The 25,338-nt window shown below is 33.6% G+C and overlaps 1 protein-coding gene across 6 annotated transcripts in view; it reads right to left on the bottom strand.

Moving 5' to 3' along the window:
* Positions 1-2,289: 2,289 nt before the first annotated feature.
* LOC140447949 (UNC93-like protein) overlaps positions 2,290-25,338 on the bottom strand; it is a 285,521-nt gene continuing 262,472 nt past the window's right edge. For all 6 annotated transcript variants that reach the window (XM_072540914.1, XM_072540911.1, XM_072540912.1 and 3 more), the window contains 3 exons: positions 10,417-10,850; positions 6,096-6,432; positions 2,290-3,360 (listed from right to left, as the gene is read on the bottom strand). In XM_072540914.1, coding sequence (XP_072397015.1) covers positions 6,101-6,432; positions 10,417-10,850 — 766 coding nt within the window. In that variant the 3' untranslated portion in view covers positions 2,290-3,360; positions 6,096-6,100. The remainder of the gene's footprint in view (positions 3,361-6,095; positions 6,433-10,416; positions 10,851-25,338) is intronic.

Here is a 25,338-nt window from a genome sequence, read left to right as displayed (position 1 = left end):
CATTGAGTAATTAGTAAATGTGATGACAATATTGACTTGATTTGGGCATTGACACGGGGCACTTGATCCAGCAAGAGTTCTCCATTTCAACCTTTGTAACCAGGTCTTCTGGCCAAGTCCAGAATAATATAATTGACTGATAATTTGGCGTTGAATTAAGAATTTTAGCCTTGTTTGACAGTTTTTTACGGTCGGTGCTCCTAAGTCCTTGTGGATGGTTGCATTACTCATATATCAAGGGACGTTAGCTATCATTCGCAGTGTTTTTGATTGGAAGGTCTGCAAAATTTTTGTGTTTGAAGGCTTGCTACAGCCCCAGAGTTCTACGCCGTAAGTCCATATTGGTTTTAGTATAACTTTGTAAAGCAGTATTTTGTTCTCCAATGACAGTTGTGACTTTCTGCCAAGTAACCAATTCATTTGTTTTAATTTTATATTGAGCTGAGTTTTTTTGGCGTTAATGTGTTGCTTCTAGATGAGTTTTTCAAATACAACCCAAGATATTTCACAACGTCTCTAACAGGAATAGGGGCATTGTTTAGACTTGTGGATAAGTGCGTCTTCTTGTTGTTAGTGTGACTGTGTGTTGTTATTGACTTAAATTTTCCATTTTGTCAACCAATTCTCTAATGTATCCAAGCAATTTTACAGCCTTTCAGATGCTATGTCTGGGTTTTTGTTTGAAACTAAAATGGCTGTATCATCGGCAAAAGTCGGCACTGTGACGTCATCTGTAATGGGTATATCAGCAGTAAAGATTAGGTACAGGAAGGGACCGAGGACACTTCCCTGAGGAACTCCGGATTGGATTGAGTGGTAGGTTGAGAAATCATTATTTTTACTTGACTTGGAACGAACGTTGTTTAATATAGGACTTCAAGATAAGGTCGGCAGTAAAATTTTAATTTTTATAGCTAACCGTTGTGCTAGATTTTATCAAAAGCCTATTGCATATCGAGGCTCACATAATCTTTTCTTCCAAACGTTTCTTGATTGTATTTATTATTCTATGACATTGTTGGATTGTTGAATATTTTTGACGAAAACCAAACTGATATTCGGGTATTATGTTCTCGAGTGGAACAGTTTCTATTTAGCAGGAGTTTTTCATATATCTTGGACATCAAGGGTAATAAGCTTATCGGACGTTAGGAAGAAGGTTCTGTAGGTAATTTATGGCTTTTGGCTTTTCTGGCTTTTTCAATGATTATAATATGAGCATATTCGCTAACTACAGCATCATTTATGTTTTGACCTAAATTTGGAGTAAATATGTTTTCTAAATATTCTGCAAATACATTAGCTTTTTCATTATCAGTATGCGACCAACTTCTATCAGGTTTTCTTATTGGAGGAATTGGTAGTGTCGGTTTCTTGAATTTTTTGGTTGCTCTCCATATGGAATTGTCATCTGGAGAGAGATTGTTAATATAAAAATTGAAGGTGTCATTACGAGCTTGATTTAGCGCTGATCTATTGTGTGTTAATCTATTTAACTGTGTCTTATCCAGTTGATTTCGGAACTTTTGCCATTTTGCCCGCGCTCTTCTTTGTTTCGGTTAGAATTTGTTTGATATCTAACGGCACATTGTTGTCTTCAGGATTACCCTTTTAACTTATAGGAGTAGATTCCCAAGCAGTGTTTTGTATTACAGCCGTTAGCTTTTGTACTGCAAATTCCAGCTCATCAGATTCTTTTATTCGGTGATCTAACGTTATATTCTGATTAATTGTGTTTTCAAATTGTTCCCAGTTTATTTTTTTGTTAGATAGTCTTAATGGATATTGATTGTATATTATAGTTGTGCTTAATGTTATTAAGGTGCTATGATAGAAGATGCGGAATTTTGTTGTTATCTGCTAGCCAGTATGTTGGTTGTCTTGTAGATAAGAAGAATGAATTGTTTTTATGCTATGATCGATTCATAATTTCTACCATTCGTTGTAATTAGTCGTGATCCCTATAGAGTATTTTTGGCATTCCAATCGCCTGCTTCCAGGAACTGCAAGCCAAGGGTTTGGAAGAAGATGTCGTATTCTTTAACTATATTATATCTAGAAGGTGAATAAGTAGCTGCGACAATCCATTGTCACGAGAAGGTTTCTATTCTTATTGAAGTGCTCTGAATTTTAGGTGTGGAATAATTTTGTAAAATGATATGTTTAACAGATGATCTGACTATGATTGCTGATCCTGCATGGTCTGTTCCGTCGGGACGGTGGGTAAAATATATTGTGTGTTTGCCGGAAATGGACATAATCAGGTATGTTTATAGTAAAAGAAGGTAATAATAATTTAAAAGAATTTATTTCTACAGTATTGCTTTTAAAATACTGATTACTTTACAATTTGAATACTTAGTTTCTATATTGTACAATCTAACAAATATCTATTTATATTTACTGTACACATTTTCTAAAATTATCAGAAAAATAAAATATATATAAATAATATTTGAATAACAACATTAAGTTACTGGTTGAGACTCCAAAATACTTTGTAGAAGTCTCATATACTCTACGGAAGATTAATAGTTATTTGAAAAAAAATATTGGTGCAAATACTTTCTTTACTCAAGAACTTTTTGTTAAAATGGCACTCTGGTTAGCGTTTCTATATCTCATTTCGAAGTTAAATTTATAGGCAAATACTATTAACAGGGAATATAAGCATACAACGCATTAAGAAATAACCCAGTTAACTTCCAAAATATCAATATATCTACCTATAAGGCAATGAGCAGTTTAGATCTTCACCAATATGGTTGAGTTCAAAAATATTTTAAAGGACTATCAGATGACAGATATGTATAGCTGTTTAAGAAGATTTTTAGTGTGGTGCATCTTTATAAAGTGATGTATCGACTACTATAGTACTATTATCTGTGATCTAATAAACGTAGTAAGACTAGGAACTTTTAACTAATGGGGAAGTAGACAGAATAAGTTGTTCGGAAAATGGCTACAATACTTATGTGTTCATGAGTAAAGACTAAACACAAAGGCATAAAACGATTAATAAGTCAAATTAAAACTGAGATGAAACTGGTTTTGGATATAATATACTAACTTCATAATCATCATTCATACAATTAACAGTTTTCATTGCTTCATCTTTTATGATTTGTAACAACACACTTTGAACTCTAATCAAGATACTGATATTCTACAATATACACAAGTAACAACTTTCTAACTATCGATTCAAGGTTCCACGTTGGAAATCCTTTCTTGTTCAACAAATACTGATAAGTTACTGGCTGATTCCTGTTGTTTTCTTCATTGTATAAAAAATGAGGCAATATATCCGTAATGGTCCCTTCTCGCAACGCTGACCAACCTCTTGCAAAACTGGAATGCCTGAAAAGAAAAACACAAAATATTAGTTTACTTTTATAACTATTCATACGTTTTTAATCAATATGTTGGACTAATATTATTATAATCATTTCGTTGTTTTCAATAGAAGTCCTTCAGTTAAATACAGCAAAGTATGAAAATGACTTAAGCAGTGACTAACATTGATAGAAATTTTAAACCCAGCAGAACAAAAATAAATTTAATAATATAATCAAACAAGCAATAGCAACTTCTGTAAAGAAGATTTGCTCCTGTACCTCGAGAATTAAAAACCTAGAATTGAGTCAAAATATACTGCAACAGATAAAAAAGGAGAACTGGGAAATATTAATACAAGTGGTAAAACTTAAGTTCAATAATTTTTAAACAATAATTTAATACATTTGTAAAAATATCACAATCATTGTAGAAGTGGCGAAGAATAAACTTAACTAAAAACTACAAATTTTAGATCCTAGAATTCTACAAGGGTGGAAGTAAGAGTTCGTAAAGTTGGAAAATTATGAAGAAGCAAAGGATCAACTGCAGTAAAGACATAATATTACCCATAAAACTAAAAAAATAAAGACGATATTTCATAACGTTTGAATGAAACGGTCGCTAATACGAATAAAACAAGGCGAAAGTATCAACGCTTTAAAAACATAAAATTTGCGTGATTTAGACACATAACTACACGAAGAATTCTGGAAATATGACGCTACAACTTTGTAAAAGCATAAAACACTGTTCGAAATATGCATAAAAATAACGTCAAAGTACCTAGATGACATAAAAGAGCATACTTAACCCCCTGGGAGCTCCCTAGAGTATATGGGAATACCACTAAATGGTGGGAGTTCTAAATGACATGTTGTGGAACAAAACCATAACAAAAGATAACAAAAAAAGAATACTTATATGATACTGCTACTAGACTTTATAAAAAGGGTCAGGCTAGAGAATGTTATCTAGGATTAGAGGACCACAACAGATCTGAAAAGGTCGCAGTGGAATAGGTCGAAAGGCCACCTCTCTTAATCTAATCTAATCTAAATACTGCAGTTAAAATTATTAGTATTATGATCTCCGGCAGTGACGTATGGCCACTTAAATAGAAGGCGGGGAAGATGATCAAAGGAAGAGGAGATAGACAGAAATATCCAAAAGAGATAGAATATCCGAAAGAGTGTGAGAAATAATGAAAATTGGAACATAATCTCAGAAAAGATTCAAAACAAACAGCTGGTGAGGTATGAACACGTAAAGTAAAGTAAAGTTCGTGTAACCTTCTGGCTACACTTCTGCTACACTTTCTGGTTTTCAGGTCGCGCAAGAGCACCTAACATGACTTAACGACTACTTTCGTAGCCGGGAACGACGACTTTACGTGCCCTCCGAAGCATTGAAACGGTGATAGCTCAGTTAAATTAGAAATTGAAAATCTTGGAACCCAGGCCTCCAGATTGTTAACCCAATAACATAGCCACTGAGCTACGGCTGCCACGTATAAACACGTAAAGCGGATGGACAACAATAGACGCTCAAAATAAGTTTTGGAATGGAAATCAATGGCAAAAAAAAGACCAGGAAAATCTAGAATAAACTAGATGGAAGAAATTGATAAACGCATGAGAAAAAGGAGCTAAAGGAGGCAAATAAGATTTTGATATTAGTAGATAGCTTAGTCTTCTTCTTGAATCCTCAATTGTAACGAGACATACACAAGTAAAACTCTACAAAGCAATAACACGCTCACTCCTAACATATGGTTTAGAGACCTGGACTCTAACAAAAAGTAATGAAAACATGTTAGGATGTTTCGAAAGAAAAGTACTAAGGCGAATCTGTGGGGCGGTGAATGACAATGTAGTGTGGAGAAGACGATACAACTTCGAAATTTATAGAATATACCAGAAAGCAGATATCGCAAAATATATTAAGATAGAACATCTAAGGTTTATAGGGCATGTAATGCGGATGAAACAAAATGACCCAGCTAGAAAAACGTTCCTTGATAGATCCATTGGTCAGAGAAGAAGAGGAAGACCCAGAACAAGGTTTCCGTAGTGGGTCTAGAAAGCAGGGTTTAAATAAAAAAACAAATGACTACTTCGAACCAAAAACATCGGCAACCAGAAGAATAAAGTTTCTAAAACATTAAAGAAACCAAGTTAGCGAAATAACCTCTTAAAATGTCATCAAAATAATAAATACTAAAAATAATCTGTTGGGCTCTTTCTTTAGGTGCTTAATTTTCTAAAGTAATTAAGTCGGCATTAAGTAATAGTGAAAAAATAAAAATTAAAATTAAGAGGACATTTTCAAACAAATTGAGAGCCTATAGACGCAAAATCATGTCGATTAATATAATCTTGCAATACCATCTAGGAAGTGGGCGCTGACAACGAGGCGCCGACCCTCGCTCCGATCATAGAATCGTACTATATTATCAATCGCCAGGTAAAATAAATGAAATATTTCAAACACGAGCGTTCACTGTCACTGCTATGCTCTATGAATAAGAAGTTAACGGTAAAGAATAAAGAAAACACCAAGGGAACTCGGAAATGATAAAAAAGATTATTGATTAAAGCTTTATTAACTTCGCTAACCAGCAAAAAACTTAATGATGGTCAAATATTTTTGACAGTACTTCCTAAATAGACATAAGTGTTATCGAAACATGGCATTCTAAATTTTTAAATTATATTCAAGGTTAAAAGCCAAAGTTTATTGCTTTTATAAATACTTACTTAATTTACAAGTGCGTAACAATAATCTCGTCATCAATATCGTCTTTTTCGTCGTCAGTTTCTTCCGGTTCTGGCGGAAGAATTTCTTTGTTCTTGGCTGCTTCAGCTGCTTTTCTCTCCTTCTCTTTCTGTCTTCGAATCTTGTGAAGATGATGAATTTCGACGATGACATAGAGTAAGAATCCTGACAAGAGGATGGTCAGTTGCACGTATAGCTTCATACGAGCGCAGATGTGTGTTGAGTAGGCGTAAGCGATGACGAAGCCCACACTCTCCCAAAGACGATAGTTGGAGAAGGCGGCTTCCTTGTTACGACGGAAAAGCGTACCGTATAAACCTAAAACAATAATAAAAAACATAAGTAAAACTTTTTCAAACAACTAAAACGTTTTCTTTTTTAACAAAATACTTTTGCGGTAGAAGAAAATAGATCAACAAAACGTATATGACAATTTATCCAGTCCAGAGCACATTTTTATACAATAAATTTATGATATCCAATGAGTTACCAAACAAAATGTAAGAAAATCATAAATACATTACATGGGCATATAATTCATGACCAGCAAGCGTATAGAAGAGTATACCAGATTTCGGTTCAATTCAAGATAAACATACAAAAAAAGAAGCATCTTGCAGTTGGTGGAAAACTAGACATTGCGCTCGAAATCAGATCAAAATGGGATTAAAAACCCAGTGATAAGTTGTAAGGCATATAACGGTTGTAAGCAATAAGTAACAGAATTATTCAAGGACAAGTAGCCATACTACACCCTGTATTTTTCTTAAAATATCAGCATTTTATTAAAGCAAGTTGGCTTAAATCGTAATATTTTAAAATGTAGAATTTACTATTTCTTTTTGTACAATTACTTAAGGACTACCCTGTATAATTGTACATAAAATTAAATATTTATCCGCATATATTATAAATATTTTTAACAATGCTCTATTGAATATAGAAATCGGTATTTCCACAATAATGGGACAATAAAAAATATCTACTTATTTCATGCAACAGCCCATTTTATATGAAACTATAAATTTAATTACTAAGCTGTTTAGTTGTTTTGTAACAAAGAAGAATAAAAATACGGTAATTAACTTACTCTGCTAATTCTTATTATTACCGTATGTAATAGTTATAAATGAATTCCGCGTACTTAGTAAAATCGTGAAAAATGTAGTTTTATTATATATGTAATGAATTGTTAGATTAGTGTAACAACTGATAATAAGCAGATTTGTAACTTATTATTGTTGCCATATTTATTTGAAAGGTCTTTCCAATTATCACGCTCTAACATTTTCCCTATCTAATGTATTCCGACAGCTTTAGCTATGCAATCTTTCAACGTTGCTCTTGGTCTTTTTCTTTTCCTTTTGTTGGCTAGTCTTTCTAGTCACTTCGTTGTTTCAGCTATCATATCGATTCTAAAGTAGACATGCGTTTTCCTACATCTTGCACTCTCTTATTGCGAATCAACGTATTTTTTTTCGGCCACTTAATCTTATACCTTGAAATTTTTTTTGAGTTACTTTCAGTTTTTCTGAATTAGTATTTGTAGTTCTTTGTCGCAATGCAGCTAATTGGCTTATTATTGTACATTGTTTATGTTGGAGTGTATATTTGGCTGAATACTGTCAATAAAAGTATATTTCTCGTATGATATTCTCTAGTAGTTATGGTTCCCACAGGAGTTTTTGGGGTAAATACACGTATCCTTAACTATCTCTATATTTTCTTCCTGAAGTTGTATTCGATTTACATTTTACGATTTTGTTTCTTCCCTGGAAGTCGTCAGTTATAAACCAGTCGCAGTGCGACCAATTGGCCTATTCTACATCTTCACAGCTATATATAAGCTCGCCTCTGTCAGTTGATGGACCTTTCATTTGACCCTAGTTTACCCAAGCGTAACTCATCTCTTCTGGATTATCTCTTTTTGTCGCGTATGTAATGCATTCCTACCAGTTTGGACAAATGCTGTTAGGAACCATAGTGCACCTATACTCTATAGCCTATATTCCGCCAGAGTTCGCCAGCCTCTGGGACATCCCTTAGGCATAATTTTCCTCCCTGGACCCCTGCGTCCCCTGTGCACGTTGATGTTACACCAATGTATTGGGTAGCGCAGTAGTCACAGCACAAATTTCACCATATACGACTAAGTTATTTTACAAGTGTCTGGTGATTTGCCAATTGGGCATATTGCAGATGTGTGCAACAAGATTTGTACAACTAATCTACGATTAGTGACATAGCTGCAGCCCCGGTGTCATGTTATTAGTTGATGATGAATAGCGTTTATTTGGTCATACCTTATATGCATTTGTCCTATGGAACTATATACATGCCGACATGCTGTGTGGGGATAAGAACTTCTCTATCCAGTCTGTGGTTCGTGGAGTAACAAACTGGGCTAACGGTCTTAGACCGGCACTGATATTTTCGATAGCGGAATTATATCCACTCGAAATCTTTGTTATATAGAAGTCATCTTTATTTCCACACTTTGTAAGTTTAAAGTATTGAACATGTCTTTCAATAGGTTATTGAATAGTTTTGGGATAACGGATCTCCCTGTCAAACGTCTCTCTTTATATTTCAATCAGTAATGTATCGGCAAATAGGTTAATTTTTTTCTGTTTCTTTTAGCTCGGATATTAACATATATGTTTCTCTCTAACGTATATAATATAAATGCCTCATTAAGTGATAATTACTCTAAGAAGAAATCACATAAAATTGACTGAAAAATATTTAAAATCGGTCCTTCATAAAAACGTCAATGTGTGGCGGTAAAAGTTATACTTCTATACACGTGTTCGTCGTTACAAATTTATATGGCAGTCAATCTGCACAATCATTACATATGTAATGCTATAGGTAAGAGAGAGCAGAAAGAGAAAAAGAATTAGGTATACAGGTATATGGTGCATCGTTTGCTGTATATAAACATTTGACCTGGAGTATAGTAAGTAAATAAAGGATTGAATCAATATTTTAATGAAAATATATATTTTTATTTTCATAAATGTATAAAAGCAGTTGAATGCAAAAACATTTTTGAACATACTCTGCAGTAAAATTCATTGTTAATTTTGTTAATATAAAAATACAATACAATACACTGCCACATAATTCAATATTATAATACAATACAAATTAAAATGCAATATTCATAAGTATTTAAAGATGACAATATACATAACTTACGTATATGTTTAATTAACCATGATAATAATATTAATAAAAAAATAAAAATATTAATAAATATTAAATATGTTTACAAAAGGAAGATTTTTATTCTCGAGAGAGAAAGAGAGAGAAAATATATCTTCTGTCTCTCTCTTACCTATATCTTACATATGTAATGATTTTGCCGATTCACTCAATATATCGAATACGCACAAATTTCCAAAGTCGAACGCGCGTATAGAAGTATAAGAAGTAATATATAGAACTAAAAAAATGTTTGTTGAAGATAAAAATAAAAAACCAACAACTCGGATTATGTTGTAAATTTTCATTTTATTTTAAAATTTAGCATTTTTGCGTATATTACATATATTTAATAAGACTGACGTGAAGTTTTTAAATATTTCAAAAGTAAAAAAGGAAATTCATATTGAGATTCGAACTCACATATACCAGTGTATAAACCAAACACGTAAGAAATTTGCTAATTAGACATGACACTAACATATTTCAAAATTGACAGTTCTCGGTCATACAGTGATTTATTGTAATTATTATTTTGAAATAAAAAAGCCTAAAATAATTATGAACATTTAATAAATAATACAAAACATATCACATAAATAATAATATTAATATATATTATATTAAATATACTGATAATATTATATATAGATAATATATATAATATAAAATATATATACAAAAGGAACATTTTTATTTCCGATAGAGAAAGAGAGAAAATATATCTTCTGTCTCTCTCTTACTCATATCTTACATATGTAATGGTTTTGCCAATTAACCCCCGTGCAAATTTCCAACGTCGACCGCGCGTATAGAAGTATAACTTCAAAAATGTACTTTAGTTAGGGTAGTTGTTACGGTTCATTATAATGAAGGAAAGTAGAAGTAGTTAGTACTAGCAATTAGCAGCCATGTTGAAGCAAAATTGCGGTTGAAGCAAAATTCTGTCACAACAGAACCCAATACTGTCATCCACTAACTTCCGAAGTTAGCAATAGAATAAAACAATTCTAAATTCCAAATTTTCTTCACGGAATATATTTATGTATTATATTAATATCGAGTAATATGTGGTGTAAAACATTTTGCACTTACCATTGACTTGAGTTTGCCATACAGCATCTCCAACACCCCAGAGACCGGCAGCCATAAAGAACTGATAAGGAGTATCGGGATGAGGTTTCCAGATCAACATCCAAGTTTGCAAACCTGCGTGAACCAAAAGTCCAAGACCCATGATCGGTGCTCTACCAATGTATTTCATAATGGATCCAAAGAGAAGACTGCAAATAGCGTTGACACAGCCGAAGCAAATCATGACGTAACCCACTGAAGGAATACCAAGCGCACATGAAACGTATGCTTGCGTGAAGTCTGCTCCTATAAAGGCTTGTTCCATACCAATCCATACTGTAATCGGAATTAATAGTTGTTGGTAGGGTTTCTTTAGTTGGTAGGCTGTAGCTGACAGCAGTTGGATTCCTGAGATTTCTACTTGACTAGCTCTTCGTCCCTGTTTTTCACCATACCTGAAAATTAAAAAAATCAAATATGGAGGTAACAGTAAATTCAAAAATAATTCTCTTATTGTTGTATGATAAATATCATAAATTGCAACGAGTAAAAGAAGAAGCCATAAAAATCATTGTTTGCAAATATTTTATACAAAAATATCGAAGCTGGTTTCATTAGTTTCAAAATAGAACATATTAAGAATAGAAAAAGAATAGACAAAATAACAATAGCTGTAAACAGACCCAAAACAAACCCACGAACGAGTTCTGCAGCCTCAGTCACAGTTTAATGCTAAAAGAATTCTTTAGCAATATACTGGGCCTCAGACGTAAGTTGCCTAAAAGTGGGTTCACTCTGGCCTATATTTGATTTTAATTAGAATAATACATTAGTTTTTTATTAATGCTATTAATCTTTTTTCATAATACTCTACAGTTAATTACTGTGTACCGTGTACCTCTTTGAAGATATTTTTAAATATCTGTAATATGCATTCTCTTGCCAGATTGAATATAATGATGCAAACATAAAAAATCAGGACATATGCAACGAGAACATTTAATAACGACGAAATTTTCGTCGTTATTCGTTTATAGCATAAGGTTAATGTGAAGAAATAAATGTCGTCTGAAAATAAATGATTTAGTGCCAATTATTGAGTGGTTGTGTGTCAGTATTTTATTTTTTTGTGGCGCCAAGGAAGTTCTGAGTGTACGCTTTCCAATGTTACTTGAGGAATGTAAACGAGAGAAGATGTGAAGCAATTCACTGGGTAATTCGTATTTTGCGTATAAATGCCGTGTATCAATTTTGCAGGTCCGGATCAAGGTGGTAATTAAATAGGTGAACTTCATTCCTTAGTTTATGTTTACAAGGTTTGATTTTGTTTACGATTGAAAGGTCGATAAAAATGCCGGTGGCAAACTACTTTATATTGAGAATGAAAAAAATATGGTTTCAAATTAAACATTAACTTTATAAATAATTACCGTTTTATTCTGCACTTCTGCTTATATAATGATAAAGATACTTCTCTTTCCTTTCAAATGACGGAAATCATAAACATTTTGACGTGGCATTTTCTTGTGAACATAGAATTGAACACGTTGAAATCACACATGTTAATTTCATAAGTTAATTCATTTTGCGATATCGATAAAAATTAATCGATAGATCGATCAAAATCATAACAGTATAATTTTCTTAGAATATTGGTATAAGAACAGATACATATTTCTTACGTACAAGTTAAAATTAATGGTTAAAATATAAAATTATATAAATGTGTTAAAATTGATAAGATAATACCTTCAGCAAAGCCTTAACTTTAAAAATTTTAATAACACTGTCTATAAACTTGGTATTATCCAATTTAGTTTTACAAGTGACGTGGTAAAACAGCTATATTCATTTATTTATTGAGTGATAGTTGTTAGAAAACCTGTTTTCTTCGATTACATCTATTTTTATTTAACTTTAGTATATGCCAATAAATTTCACGTGAATCTTTAATGATTTTTTGTTGATATAGTTGTCATACTCAGCTATAGATTCCAATGAAGATCCTCTTGTTATAGTTTTGTGGTCATTTTCATGTACATATGTAGGAACAGAACAGCTTTATAGATGTAATCTACAGTCACTTTTTTTTGGAAATAATTCGGTCTTTTATGGATCTTGAATTTTGTCCTAAATATCAAATCTTGAGAATGTCTTATTGATGGTCACGATTGTTTTACTGGCAATTTTCACATTACTAACTTTTTTTAAAGGATTTAAATTATGTTCCAGGCGAGGCGTATATTATATAAATATAATATAAACTTGTCTTAATGTTTCAGATGATGTCGGCATAATCGTAAGGTCAACAAGAGAAATGATAGAGGCATTCAATCAATTAGAACGAGCTGCACAAAATAGTTGCCTAAAAATCAATTAGACCAAAACAAAATGCGAGTAAAAACGCAGAAATACGACAGCTACAAAATCTAACAATGGAAGAATTCAACATTGAGGATATAAAAAAACTTTACATACTTAGGATCTCTAGTGGAATAAATGTAGACTCCAACCGTATTTATGGCATTATTTCAGTGTCGTATATGTAGTTATAATCGTTTGTTAGTTCTGAGATATTGTCGTCATCTAGAAGTTTGAGCCAGTCTAATGGTATTTGGTCAGGTCCTGGAGATTTTCCATTTTTGCTTTGTTTGGACCATGACCGGTATCCGCATACTTTGCAGTGTTAAGTGGTGATATCGTATCGAATAAGACCTCCTTTATGTAATTAGTCCATTCTTCCATTTCACAACAATTTTATTCCATCCAGACTTCTGTTGGCCGCTTAACTCCGTATCTTATTTGTTGATATATTTCTCTATATCGAGTCTCGTCTCTATTTTTCCACTTGCTTCATTGTTGAATAAGGTCTAGTATTTGTCAAATGCCATATGTCAAATGTCATATGTCAAATGTCATATGTCAAATGTTAAATGTTTTAGTTAATATGTTACCATGGCTTAATTTGACAACCAAGGTCACATAACGTCCCAAGAAAATCAAAAGTCCGGTACTCACATTGGTTCAGAAACCTGGGCACACTCTAAAAGTGAGGAAAGATTATTAACTAACTTTGAAAAAAAAATCTTGCGACACATAAATATACAAAGGCATAAAAGAAAATGTAATTTTGAACTATACAAAATATACCAGGATCCGTATATTGTAACATTCATTAAAATACGATGGCTGCGTCGGATGGGACATGTGAAAATAATGAAAGAAGGGGATATACCAAACAAAATAAGCGAGCAAGTGACAATAGAAAAAAGAACTAGTGGAAGACCGCAGCTGAGATACATAGAACAAATAAAAAAATGATATAAAAACCTTAAAAATAACAAATTGGAGAAAAAATCACGACACAGATCAGAATGGAGAAAAATCCTGGAACAAACCAAGATCTAAAAAGGGTTGTCGAGCCAGTAATAATGATGATATCTAAATTTGTATCATAGACAACACACCTCAACATGAAAATGAGACTATCATGGATTAATCAACTAAAACAATTTTTGTTTCATGATTCTCAGAGTCTGAGCAGTAGTTCTGGTTTTTTACTAGAAAAATTAAACAAAAAAATGCATTGCCTTGATCTTTATAAAGAAAACAATAATAAAAATAAACAGAACAATGTAATATTAATGAAGACATACTTTTGCGGGAAAAAATCGGAAACCAAAGTAATTACAAATGTTTGACGTATGCTTATATAACATTTAAGGAATGCAAAGTAATATTTACATATTTTAAAAGTGCGAATTATTTTACGTAAAATGAATAAATTTTTAGGTTTATTAACTTTTCTATGATCATTTCACTAGCATACTTATGCCACACCTTCTAGACAACAATAATTCTAAACGTTTGCGTTTTATTTACGGTCGCTATTGAACATTATCGGCACAAAAATAGTTTTTGATTGAAAATAAAGGGTAATCTATATTTTTACTATATAAAGAATGTATATATCTAGTTTACATAGTTAAAACAGTAAACGCCATGAGGAATTTATCATCGGTATTTTACATTTCTCATGGGTCATTTGGGACTTCGTAGACCTTTCCATAAAGGTGCGATCTGACAGAACGTATGACGTTCTTCAACGGTGAAGAGAAATAGAAAAAGACAAAATATGAAAAAGTGAATCAATTCAACGCGGAATACCATTTTTACGCTAAATATTTGTGGTTTACGATCCTGGGATAGGGCAAAACTGTCTATTTATGGCCAACGTGGCCAGTTCCGTTTTTTTTTTCAGTAAAATATCACATTTTAAAGGAAATTGGAAGCGATTTATAGCACGTACTTACCCTATCAAACCTACCGAAGTGACTACAGACAGATACAGCCAGTGTCGCGATAATTTTACTATGGAGTGTGGAGTGGTCTAACGAAGTTGTGTGGGATAAATTATCCAACTTAATAAAATTTTTACCGCCAACACTGATGGCGTACAATAAACTTAACCCTCGATACTCACCATTGGAATGTTCAGACTAGATTTTGGGGTAGGACGAGAGCATTTATCAAAAAGCAAATATTCACTAATTTCACAGTAAGGTGGGGTGCCATCCGTTGTTTTTTCTGATCGTTAATATCGATTTTCTGTTTCTCTTTGCCTACGTAAACCAGCGAAGAGTGTCTTTTCACGAGCCGTGAGATGACGCCTTAATGCTATCCTGCTTTTTACAGTCTTAATGCTATTTACAGTTTGAAGTTACCAGTATTCCCTATACCTACGCTCTCCTATATTTTTTACTCATCAGTATAATACGTGAGGGTATCTTGTGATTTGCGCTATTTTTTCTCCCTTTATTTTCACTCGTTTATAATTACATTTAGTGTGAATTTGAAAATTTGTTTTGTAGTTATAATATTTGTGGGAATTTTCATGGACCCACTTCTTCCAACCCTTAAAATCTCTAGATGACCAATGGAATCAATGGATTTTAAATGCTGAATCAGTAGTAGCTTAAAACAAGTTTCCAAAGCTTGTATCTTTCCGTGTATATGTAAAACATGTACCCTTTTCTGGTGCGGCAACATTAATAGTCTCCAATAAGTTGTTATCAAATGCCTCCTACATGTCTACAAATGCACATAATGCCACTTCTTTTGACGACATGGCCTTTTTACGATCTTTAAAAAGATAATGCAACGGATTTAAGGCTGATTTACCTGGTTGATAGGATGATAGGTGATTTGTTTTTCATAAAACACTGAACTTAATTCAATAAGTGCTCACTTCTTACGTATATGTTTAGTATTAGTATGAACGAAGAATCTTGATGGAATCTGTAAAAAGAGCATTTGGAGAAGACGATATAATATCGAGGTCTACAAGATATAAAAAAATAGTAGATGGGCCTAAGATGAACAGGACACCGGTCCAAGGCAAATGAAATCTTCCCAGGTGAACTCTATTATCTCTGCGCCTTTAGAAAATATAAGTAATTTCAGGCCAAACCAAAGTAATGGTTGGCTTAGAGGAGGATAAGAGGAGGGTTGCCATAGCAAATTGGAAATGATTAGTAATGAACGAAAATGACGTGTTTGAATCGTCTGAAAAATCATCTGAAAACCCAGATGATTTTTTCGTCATAGTTTTAAAAAGATAAATAGAATCTGATGACTTGTACGACGTAATAAGTACTGATTTTCTATGTACACCTTTTCAATATCTGATGGTTCTTAATAAATTTTTTAATAGTTATAAAATCGACCATTTTCACCCGTCAGACAGGAAAATCGGAAAACAAGTTTCGTCAGATAATATAAAAAGCTGTTTTTGCTGCTAATAATGAACGTATTATAAAAAATAAGCAATGTGAATTTCGTCACACTGGTTTTTCCGAAATGTTCGAGTCCTCAGACTCGTTAAAAGACCTATATTTACGAGTAGAAAATTTTATTTTCGTGTTTTTGTTATAATTTTTAAGCTATTTAATTAAAAAGAATAGCTGAACTAAAAAAGTCGCAGAGGAGCGATACTCAAAGTTTGGGGTAATCTATCCTAAACTTTTTTGCCAGCGGGCACTGTAACTATAAAGAAGAGTATCTTTACTTGATAGCCATTTGCGACCAAAATAATATTTTTTATCCAATTACTGTCTAAACAAAAAGTGAAAAAAAACTTTAGATTATTTTGTTTGAGTATTAATAGAATGTTACTGCACTATACATAAAAAATTGACAATCAGTTTTTAATACATGCATATAAATATGCACATAAATACGAATACCACAAATATGCAATTAAACTGGCAATAAAGTATATTTGACTTTTTTCTTGTTGCTCAAGAACGTTTTATGTAACATTTTATACTTCAGGGCCCCACCTTTTATGTTTTGTTATGATGACCTTCAGTCTTTTTTCTCTATTTCCTTTACGTAAGAATCAGACAGTTCAGATAAAAGAGATAATGTATTATAAAAAAGTTATTCTCAAAATTAAACCAAATGTCAGGTTTTACACACCTTTTATATTTTTGATTTAATTAAAACAATTGGATTAAAACACATTTAAAGTAATTATGTATCTGTTGCTGTAATTAACTATAAGACGACCAAAAAAGAACCAAATTTTGTTAGAAGTTAAATCCAATATGCAACGAGACCATTTTAATAAATTTGTAAAGTATTTCTTTAAATCATCAAACCAAAACGTCATATTAGTAGTGCGTCCAAATCATACAGAAAAATGGCTACACAAGATTTATATTTGCTTAAATGGTATGTCAGAATTTACGACTCTTGAAGCTTTCATTAACAGAACTGCAACTTTTAACAAATAACTCTTGCAACTTCCATAAAGAACTTTATGGAGAAATAAAAAACACTTCCAGGAAAACAAACAAAAAGAACAACAAAAGGCAACAACATAGATCACTAGACATCGTAACTTAAATGCTAATTATAAACACATAATCTTAACTCGACAACCAATATGAAAATTAGCAGTGGAATAAGTGATTTCAAGTTAAAAAAATAAGACTGTTGGACAGAATAACTTTGCGAAAATTCTTACAGTTTTAAAGACCAATGCAAACTTTTTGACAACTAATGTACGGTAGCTAAATTTGGTCACTTAATAATCAAATTGCATACATAAAAGTCTATACAAGCATTCGAAATGTGGTGTCTTGTGTCTATTGTGTCTATTGTGTCATCCCTATAATACGGTCTAGCCCCATAAGGACCTGGTCTTCGGTGTTTCTGGGGCTCAGGCTGTTTTGGGCTCCCATATCTGGCAGTATTAGCAGAGGCCCGAAATCTGTGCTCCTCCTGCCGTTTCGAACATCTAATTCTTTAGTAACCTAAAATATTTTTGGGTAACTCCTTCATTTTGCTTGACTGCATAAAGGCCTAACCTAGGATCTGCCACATGTGATAGTCATGTGGAACACTTTCAGATGACATGTAAAGACGTTTTCTCCTCCTCATCACTAAGACGGTACCGTGATTCATCCGTCAATTCAAGAAGATATAGATGCGGCCTGAGTCTACAGTGGCCAGTAAACATACTGAACACTCGAGAACATCTTCTACGGTCTATAAGAAGAAGTTGGGGGTAAAACTTTTTAATGGTCCCACTATGTGGAGCGTAGCATGTCTCATACCTCCACTACTGGCCCAGGAGTCCTAAAATCTCTGCAAAAGAGAAGATTCTTGAGACTACCTCGACCAGTAATGAAGGTCACTGAAATCCCAGGTTTAGGTCCCATAGGCAGAATGGATGAGCCCCATATTGCCAGTGCATTAGCCTGTTCGTTTCCTTCTACACCTGTGTGTACTGGTACCCATATCAAATTAACCCTATTGGTCAGCGTCACTTTAGCCAGGATCTCGCCTGGAAGACTGATGCATGGTACCTGTACAGACTTAAATCCGATCCCGCCACCATATATTTCAGCTCCTGCCCGCTCGCCAATTCTGGACTCATCTGTGAGGTGATCCCGTTCCGACGGATCAGTGCAGGTTCTCTTTCCATCCACTCATCCTGGTCAATAAATTGAACCAAGAAGGAGGATAAGAACTCAAATTGAGGGGATATGCTGTCCGGTACCATAGAAAGCACAGGGCGATACTCCATGGCCTGTCTAAAAATGTCATAATGGCCCACCAGACCAGTCGTTTCCAACCAGTATCCAGAACAGTCCAGTCGATAGGCTGCCCTCATGGCTTCGTACTCTACAATAAGATCTAGAGGAGGTAAACCCAACAGAGCCCCCAGAGCCGCTGTGGGAGTGGCTCATGGCTCCTGAGATACAAACGCACGCCAATCGCTGACGGTAAGCCAGCTGAGCTTGACTGAAGCCAGTCTATCCCGGAGTTACGACACAATGGCCACATACTTAAAATTGCATGTGTCGACCATATTACAAATGAAGAGGTCTTAAGAAGAGTTAATATCCAAAGAGAACTGCTATCTACAAACAATCAAAAGGAAGGATAAATTCAAATACTTGGGGTTTATAATCACGAAAAAGGCAACAACAGAGGAAGAAATTAAACAAAGATTAGGACAAACAAAAACAGCAATCCAACAACTTACCTCAGTATGGTGGGATAGACACCTAAATATGAAGACAAAAACACAGATTTATAAAACATTAGTGCGAAGCATTATGACATCTGGGGCTGAACATTGGATTATAAACAAGAAAAACAGTAGTAAGATAGTAGCAACAGAGATGGAATGCCTGGGAAGATGCTGCAGAGTAACAAGAATGGATAGGAGAAGCACTAACATATATAGAACAAAAAAGACTAAAGTGGTATGAACATGTAAGAAGAACTAGTGACAGCAGATATATAAAGAGAATAACCGAATGGAGCCCCATAAGAATGAGGAAAAGAGGACGATCCCGAAGATCCTGGATGAACGAAGTAGACGACGCCATGAGTAAGAGAGGCCTAAACGATGGATAATGGGACAACTGAGAGAGATGGAAACGGTTGAGCGAGGGAAGGCAGAGAATACTGTAGAATCCCTGAATATAATAACTGCTAAATTAGGCCATATTCTAGAAGAGAATAAACATAATCTCTGATCATATAACACATAATCAAATGATGCAATACATGTGGTGTCAGTATATTAATAAGAAGAGCTTTCACGAAGGATCTCTGAGTATCCGTCAATCATTACGTTTCGATTAGACGCTGCTAGTGTACGGTACTAGAAGAAGAAGCTATATCAACCTTCAAGCTAATATTAAAAGTGGCATCTGACAGTTAAGAACAACGGATTCATGTTAACTAAAAGACACACTAGAGCGCTGCTCTAAGTTATCAAACATTCTCGTGTGGGCTGATTCACAACAACCAGCTGAACAGTAAATTACAAAGTATATGGGAATTCAAGAGACTTATTAATCTATAAAACGCCAACATCGGTTCGTTATTATTGCTTATCAGAAGTGAGAGATACCATTTCAAAAATATAGTTGATTCAAAGGTTTTGTTTAATATAGACCCAGTATATCGTCCTACGAAGATTGCCACTAAACATCGTTACATTGACTAGAGCGCTGCTCTAAGTTATCAAACATTCTCGTGTGGACTGATTAACAACAACCAGCTGAACAGTAAATTACAAAGTATATGGCAATTCAAGAGACTTAATAATCTCTAAAACGCCAACATCGGTTCGTTATTATTGCTTATCAGAAGTGAGAGATACCATCTCAAAAATATAGGTGATTCAAAGGTTTTGTTTAATATAATCTGCCTCTAAGGATAATATATATGTAGATAAAAGTCAATGAAAAATATATGGAATAATAACGTATCTGTTTAAAGATAGCGTAAAGAAAATTTTGTACATGTGTATTGTGTAACACCATTGTGGGTTTCATTATCAAAATACGTAGTTTACAATATTATTATAGCCTTTTCTTGTATAATTGTCAAAACAATAACTAGCGTGAGATAGCAAACTAGACAACAAATTGAGGGCGTTGTCAAAATCCATTAACGAACAATGCAATGGTTCGAAAGTAAATCTAATCATTAAGTTATGCCATATTTATTTTGTTTACATAGGATGTGAATAGAAATAAGTTTAATTACTTAAAAAGAGATGGTCTTTATCTATTCCTCGTTTAGATAAACCAAAATAGAATCAAACAATACGTTGGTAGCTTGAATATTTATAAATAAATAAAAGAATGCAAAACTTTAGTCATAAACTTTTTGTAAACAAGATAAGCGGGCATAATTTTAAATAAGATAGTGTGTTATATAAAATAACTTGATTTAACATTTTTATCATCAACATAGTTAATTATAGATACAATTTTATTGAGACTAGAACTACGAGCTTTTTCATAGAGGAATGCTTTTTCCTTTTTATAGCTTTATCTTCACTGACATTTGAAAGTTTAGCTAAAGATGGGATTATTGAAAACAATAGAAAACTTGAAATGAAAAAACCACTATTTTGAATAGTTTTGCTTTTATTCTTTTGCTTCTCTTTTTTACGAGGGCATTATTTCTTTTGTTTCCAGTATTCTTTTGGATTTTTATATTTCTGGTGTAGTTTATATTTTATATGTCATGATAGGTCTTAAATATTATAGATGTCTTGATTTAAAATCAATTTTTTTTTAGTTTTACCATACTATATTATTGTTGTTGTATTACTTTAATGATTGCTTTTATAAATAATCTATTCTAAATGATTAACCTCTATTTCTGCATTGAGAACTCACGTTACCTGTCCTTTGTCATCGTGTTGCCAACCAACATCACTTAAAATGATGCAAGTGATCTATGATCACAGGTCTTCACATTCATGAGCTATAAAGTCTCATGACATCTTTCCCTCCCAATAAAACAAAGAACTTACAACGATGAACCGAAAATAAAAATATTTTAAAATAAAGACTAATAATAATACTGATTGCAAAATTAGTACATCTCAAAATCATTATATCGAGATGGGGTTTTAATAATTCTTTTACTTTGGGTATTAAACTGATTCGGTATTTCATTCTCACAGGCCGTTGATGTTCAAGGTCTTTCACTCTGATTATGATCAAAATCTTTTTGATTAATATGATGTCTAGACATATTACTGGATGGTCTTAAGTAATAGCTATTTCTTCTTACCAATGTCTGATTTTCTTTATCAACAACACATGATTTCGGCACTTGGTTTACCGGACACTGGTAAACATCGTCTGACGACAGCAGCTGTCCATTGCTTGTGTTCCTTTATTACCATTTCATCCCCTTTACTTAATTCTCGTGCGATCGTATTTCGATCATAGTAGTGCTTGTACAATTTTCTTTTATTATCCAATTTATTCTTTTCACTTTTTAAGTCTACCGGTTGTTGCAGTTTCGCAACTCTATATAAACCTTGTTAAGATATTAACAGACTTTTTGTTAGTTTTAATTCTCCCCGCATATTTATCAAAGATTCCGCGTACAAAAACACAGACTTTAGAGAAAAATAAACAGTTGTTAAATACATTGTTGCGGTCAAAATACTGTTCTTTCATACATTGTATGTTAACAAAGAGCCAAAGAAAAAATAAATGGCTTTCGTTAAGAGTGCAAATCGCTGGGTAATTATCGCCCACACTTAGCGTCAACTTGTACAAAACAACTCTTGGCCCAACGGCCTGATCACTCAGTCACCATCAGTCAGTTACAGTCAGTCGTTCCAGTTAGTAGGGGTGGAGGCTGCTCAGTAAGTTACAGGCAGTCATTCTGAGCTCAGCCAAACTGGATGTTTGCTTATAAGTTTACGACTATTCCAGAGTTGTGCTAGGGACTTATCTGATCCTTACTTAAATTTAAAATACTCTTAAAATTTAACAGCAGAGCAATGTTTACTGTGCCTTCCTTTTCCGCCTTGCCACTGGCCAAAAGTTAAATTTCAAATGTCTGTTTGGATCGCCGAAAGTATATCATTCTCCACTTGTATTTTTAATTTTATAAAAACAGGTCCTAAAAGACCCATGGCCCGTCAAAAATTGTGTGAAATAAAAATTGTATGTCTAAATTTGCAGTTTATTAAAATGGTATGTCTGAATTTGCAATTTATCCAGGGCTCTATGTTGGGGATGAGCATCCTCGACAGTTTGCTTTAGTTTATTCTTCGAACCACTCTCTCTGCCACTATTTCACACTATTTTTCTGCTTCTCTGGTCTTCTTTATTTATATACCATTAACTGAATTGATACAACTCCTGCAGCTATCACTTGTACAGCAATTGGTGAGGTTGTCCTTTATGCGCTTACCACCCAGTATTGCTTTCCTATCTTTGCGCCCCTATCATCATTTCCATGTCCTTCTTTTTCTTTAGTACTTCTTACATACATCTTCCTTCTGCATGAACTAGTCTATATATGCCCCTATATTTGACATTATCTTTGCTAGAGTCGTAGTGTTCAGCTCTTTTGACAACTCTCTCTATCTTTAGTCAAATTAAATTGGTCATAGTCGTCGAAATTCTAACCTCTGATTTATTTTAAATATCCTAATTCTTCCATCGACGACATACGCGTCTTAAGCGTTTTAAAATAATTCATTTACATTGAATGATCGTTTATCTACAATGACCCCCTGGACCGAGTAAAACTCAAAGCTTGTTTATATTTTCACCTTTTTATATTGTTTAGATTGTAGATCTAAATATAAGCGATATGTGAAAAACGTACCTTCAAGATATATTTTGACTAAAAAAGGGTACATGTAGGTATTATTAGAAAAATAAATAATAAAATTGTATGATATTACCGAGTGAACTTCAGTTTTTCAAGTAATTTTAATTTTATGAAAGAATTAACGTTTGGACTTGGATCAGATTTAATAGCGTACATGAAATTTAAAAAGAAGTATTGACATTATCATCTATTGTACGACAGTAGTAGTTAACATTTAAGGTAGATATAATTACACATTGTTTGTTATGAAAAATAATAATTTAAATACTAGTTACTGTTTCAAGTTCTTAAAATGGCTATCCAATTGTATAACTTTTAATAAAATAAATATTGTATTTATATTTTACATTTGTTTTGATGTTTCGATTTAAAATGCAGAAATATTTTTCATAAATTAAGAAACATTTAAAGAAATCAAATTAGATTTAAGCTGTAAACCAATAATTAACCTAATATCCACCATAATCAAAATTAATTGTTTTCCTTTTACATTTTACATTTTATTTCAGTGTGTTTCATTAGATCCAGGAGTTTGACTGATTTAAAATGTCATATTTTTGCAAAAAATTATATTAAATTATATGAAAATCCTTTCCATTCAAAATTGAAGGATAGTATGGCTTTCTAACGAACATACCCTTGTAGCCCTTACTACTATAGGTGGTTTTAACCCCCTTAAAACTAAAAAGCACGTTTTTCCCATATATAACTTTTGCAAAGGAGAGTAAGATAGCGTAACCTTTCGATCAAGTCTGGCACACAGGTCTGATTGAAAAACTCTAGCTTACTGGACTGCCCACAAGTTTCATTAAACTACTAAATTCCTACCTCTCTAATCGGACTATCCGGATCAAAGTTGATAACACGCTATCCACACCATTCATTCCACAAGTTGGAGTACCCCAGGGCTCAATTCTAGCTCTAATATTGTGCACAGTCTACAACAGTGACATTCCCCGGCCTCAAACTACATCGGAATCCCTATTACTATTTGCTGACGACACTGAGCTCCTCACTGCAGAGGGACGCTGGGACAACTGTCTGTATTCGATAAAGCTCAAAATTATTTAAATAGAAATGTTGGATGGTGCAATAGATGAAGAATTACTATCACTGCCTCCAAAACTCAACTAATCTTATTCAAATCTACCCACAGCCATAATGCTCGGGGCCAGAAAACCTTGATTTCAGAAACTCGATGTGCTATTTGGGAGTTCATTTTAGTAGGACTCTCAACTGGAAGACCGACATACAAAACACCCTAGACAGGGTAAGAAAAAGGCAAAACTCCTGGCAGCGTTGTATGGTAAACTTCGCAACACGTCAAATAAAACACTATTGCACACCTACAAGACTTACATAAGGCCAATAATCGAATACAAGGCATGCTTCTATGCGTCGCTAAATGCCTGTCAAATTAACACCATTATGGTCATCGAAAGAAAAATCCTCAGATTTTGAACGAGGAAGCGCAGAGACTACCCGTCAGCATTAATCCACCAAATAGCAAAGATGATACCGATTAAGGACAGAATCCTAACCCTCAGCAAGAGATATGTCTTCCGCACTATAGCTGGTTCGAACAACCGAGCCAAGCAAACACTCAAAATTGCTTGCCATCGCCAAGGGTGAAAAGTCGCCAGGATTTCTCAAAGAAAAGTTCTATTCCTTCCAGTAAAGCTTCTACATAATACTGAAAACGACCTTCCTGATGAGTATTTCGACTTCCTAGAAGAAATCCCCCTAAAATATGGCAGTTAACAACTACAAGCCAAAAACGTTAATCAAGAGCCGGTACTAGTATGGCTGGTAGCACCTTTGAAGTATCTCTCCTTGGCTTGTCTGGCGGACCAAAAATTCCTCCGGTGCGCTCCCAAACACAAACGCCACAATCCAATCTGAACCGCAGCTCTTTAACGCTCCACCACCTCCAAAACCAATACGCAAAATCAATTCTGACGTTTATCACACCCTCTTAGCCCCACAAACAAAAAAGGAGCAGCCCTCCTTGAAGAGGCAAAAGCCTAAACAAGGTTAAAACATATAAGCTCAAATCCAAATTTTCAGCAAAATCCATGTAGTCCGACAGAATTGGGAGGTAAGGTCCTATTTTTCGCCCAAGTTACTGGATTAAACATTGGCTGTTAAAATTTGGCTGTTTTGTTTTTGTTGTTGATTGCTTATGTGCTACTGGATATTGTATTTAAAATTTCATACGGTATATGACAGTTCTAAATTATACTAAACTTCATATATTCT

The sequence above is a fragment of the Diabrotica undecimpunctata genome, chromosome 8, assembly GCF_040954645.1.
Source record: "Diabrotica undecimpunctata isolate CICGRU chromosome 8, icDiaUnde3, whole genome shotgun sequence".
NCBI classification, from domain to species: Eukaryota; Metazoa; Arthropoda; class Insecta; order Coleoptera; family Chrysomelidae; genus Diabrotica; species Diabrotica undecimpunctata.
The sequence above is the reverse complement of the archived record's forward strand: the minus strand, read 5'-3'. Positions and strand labels throughout refer to the sequence as shown.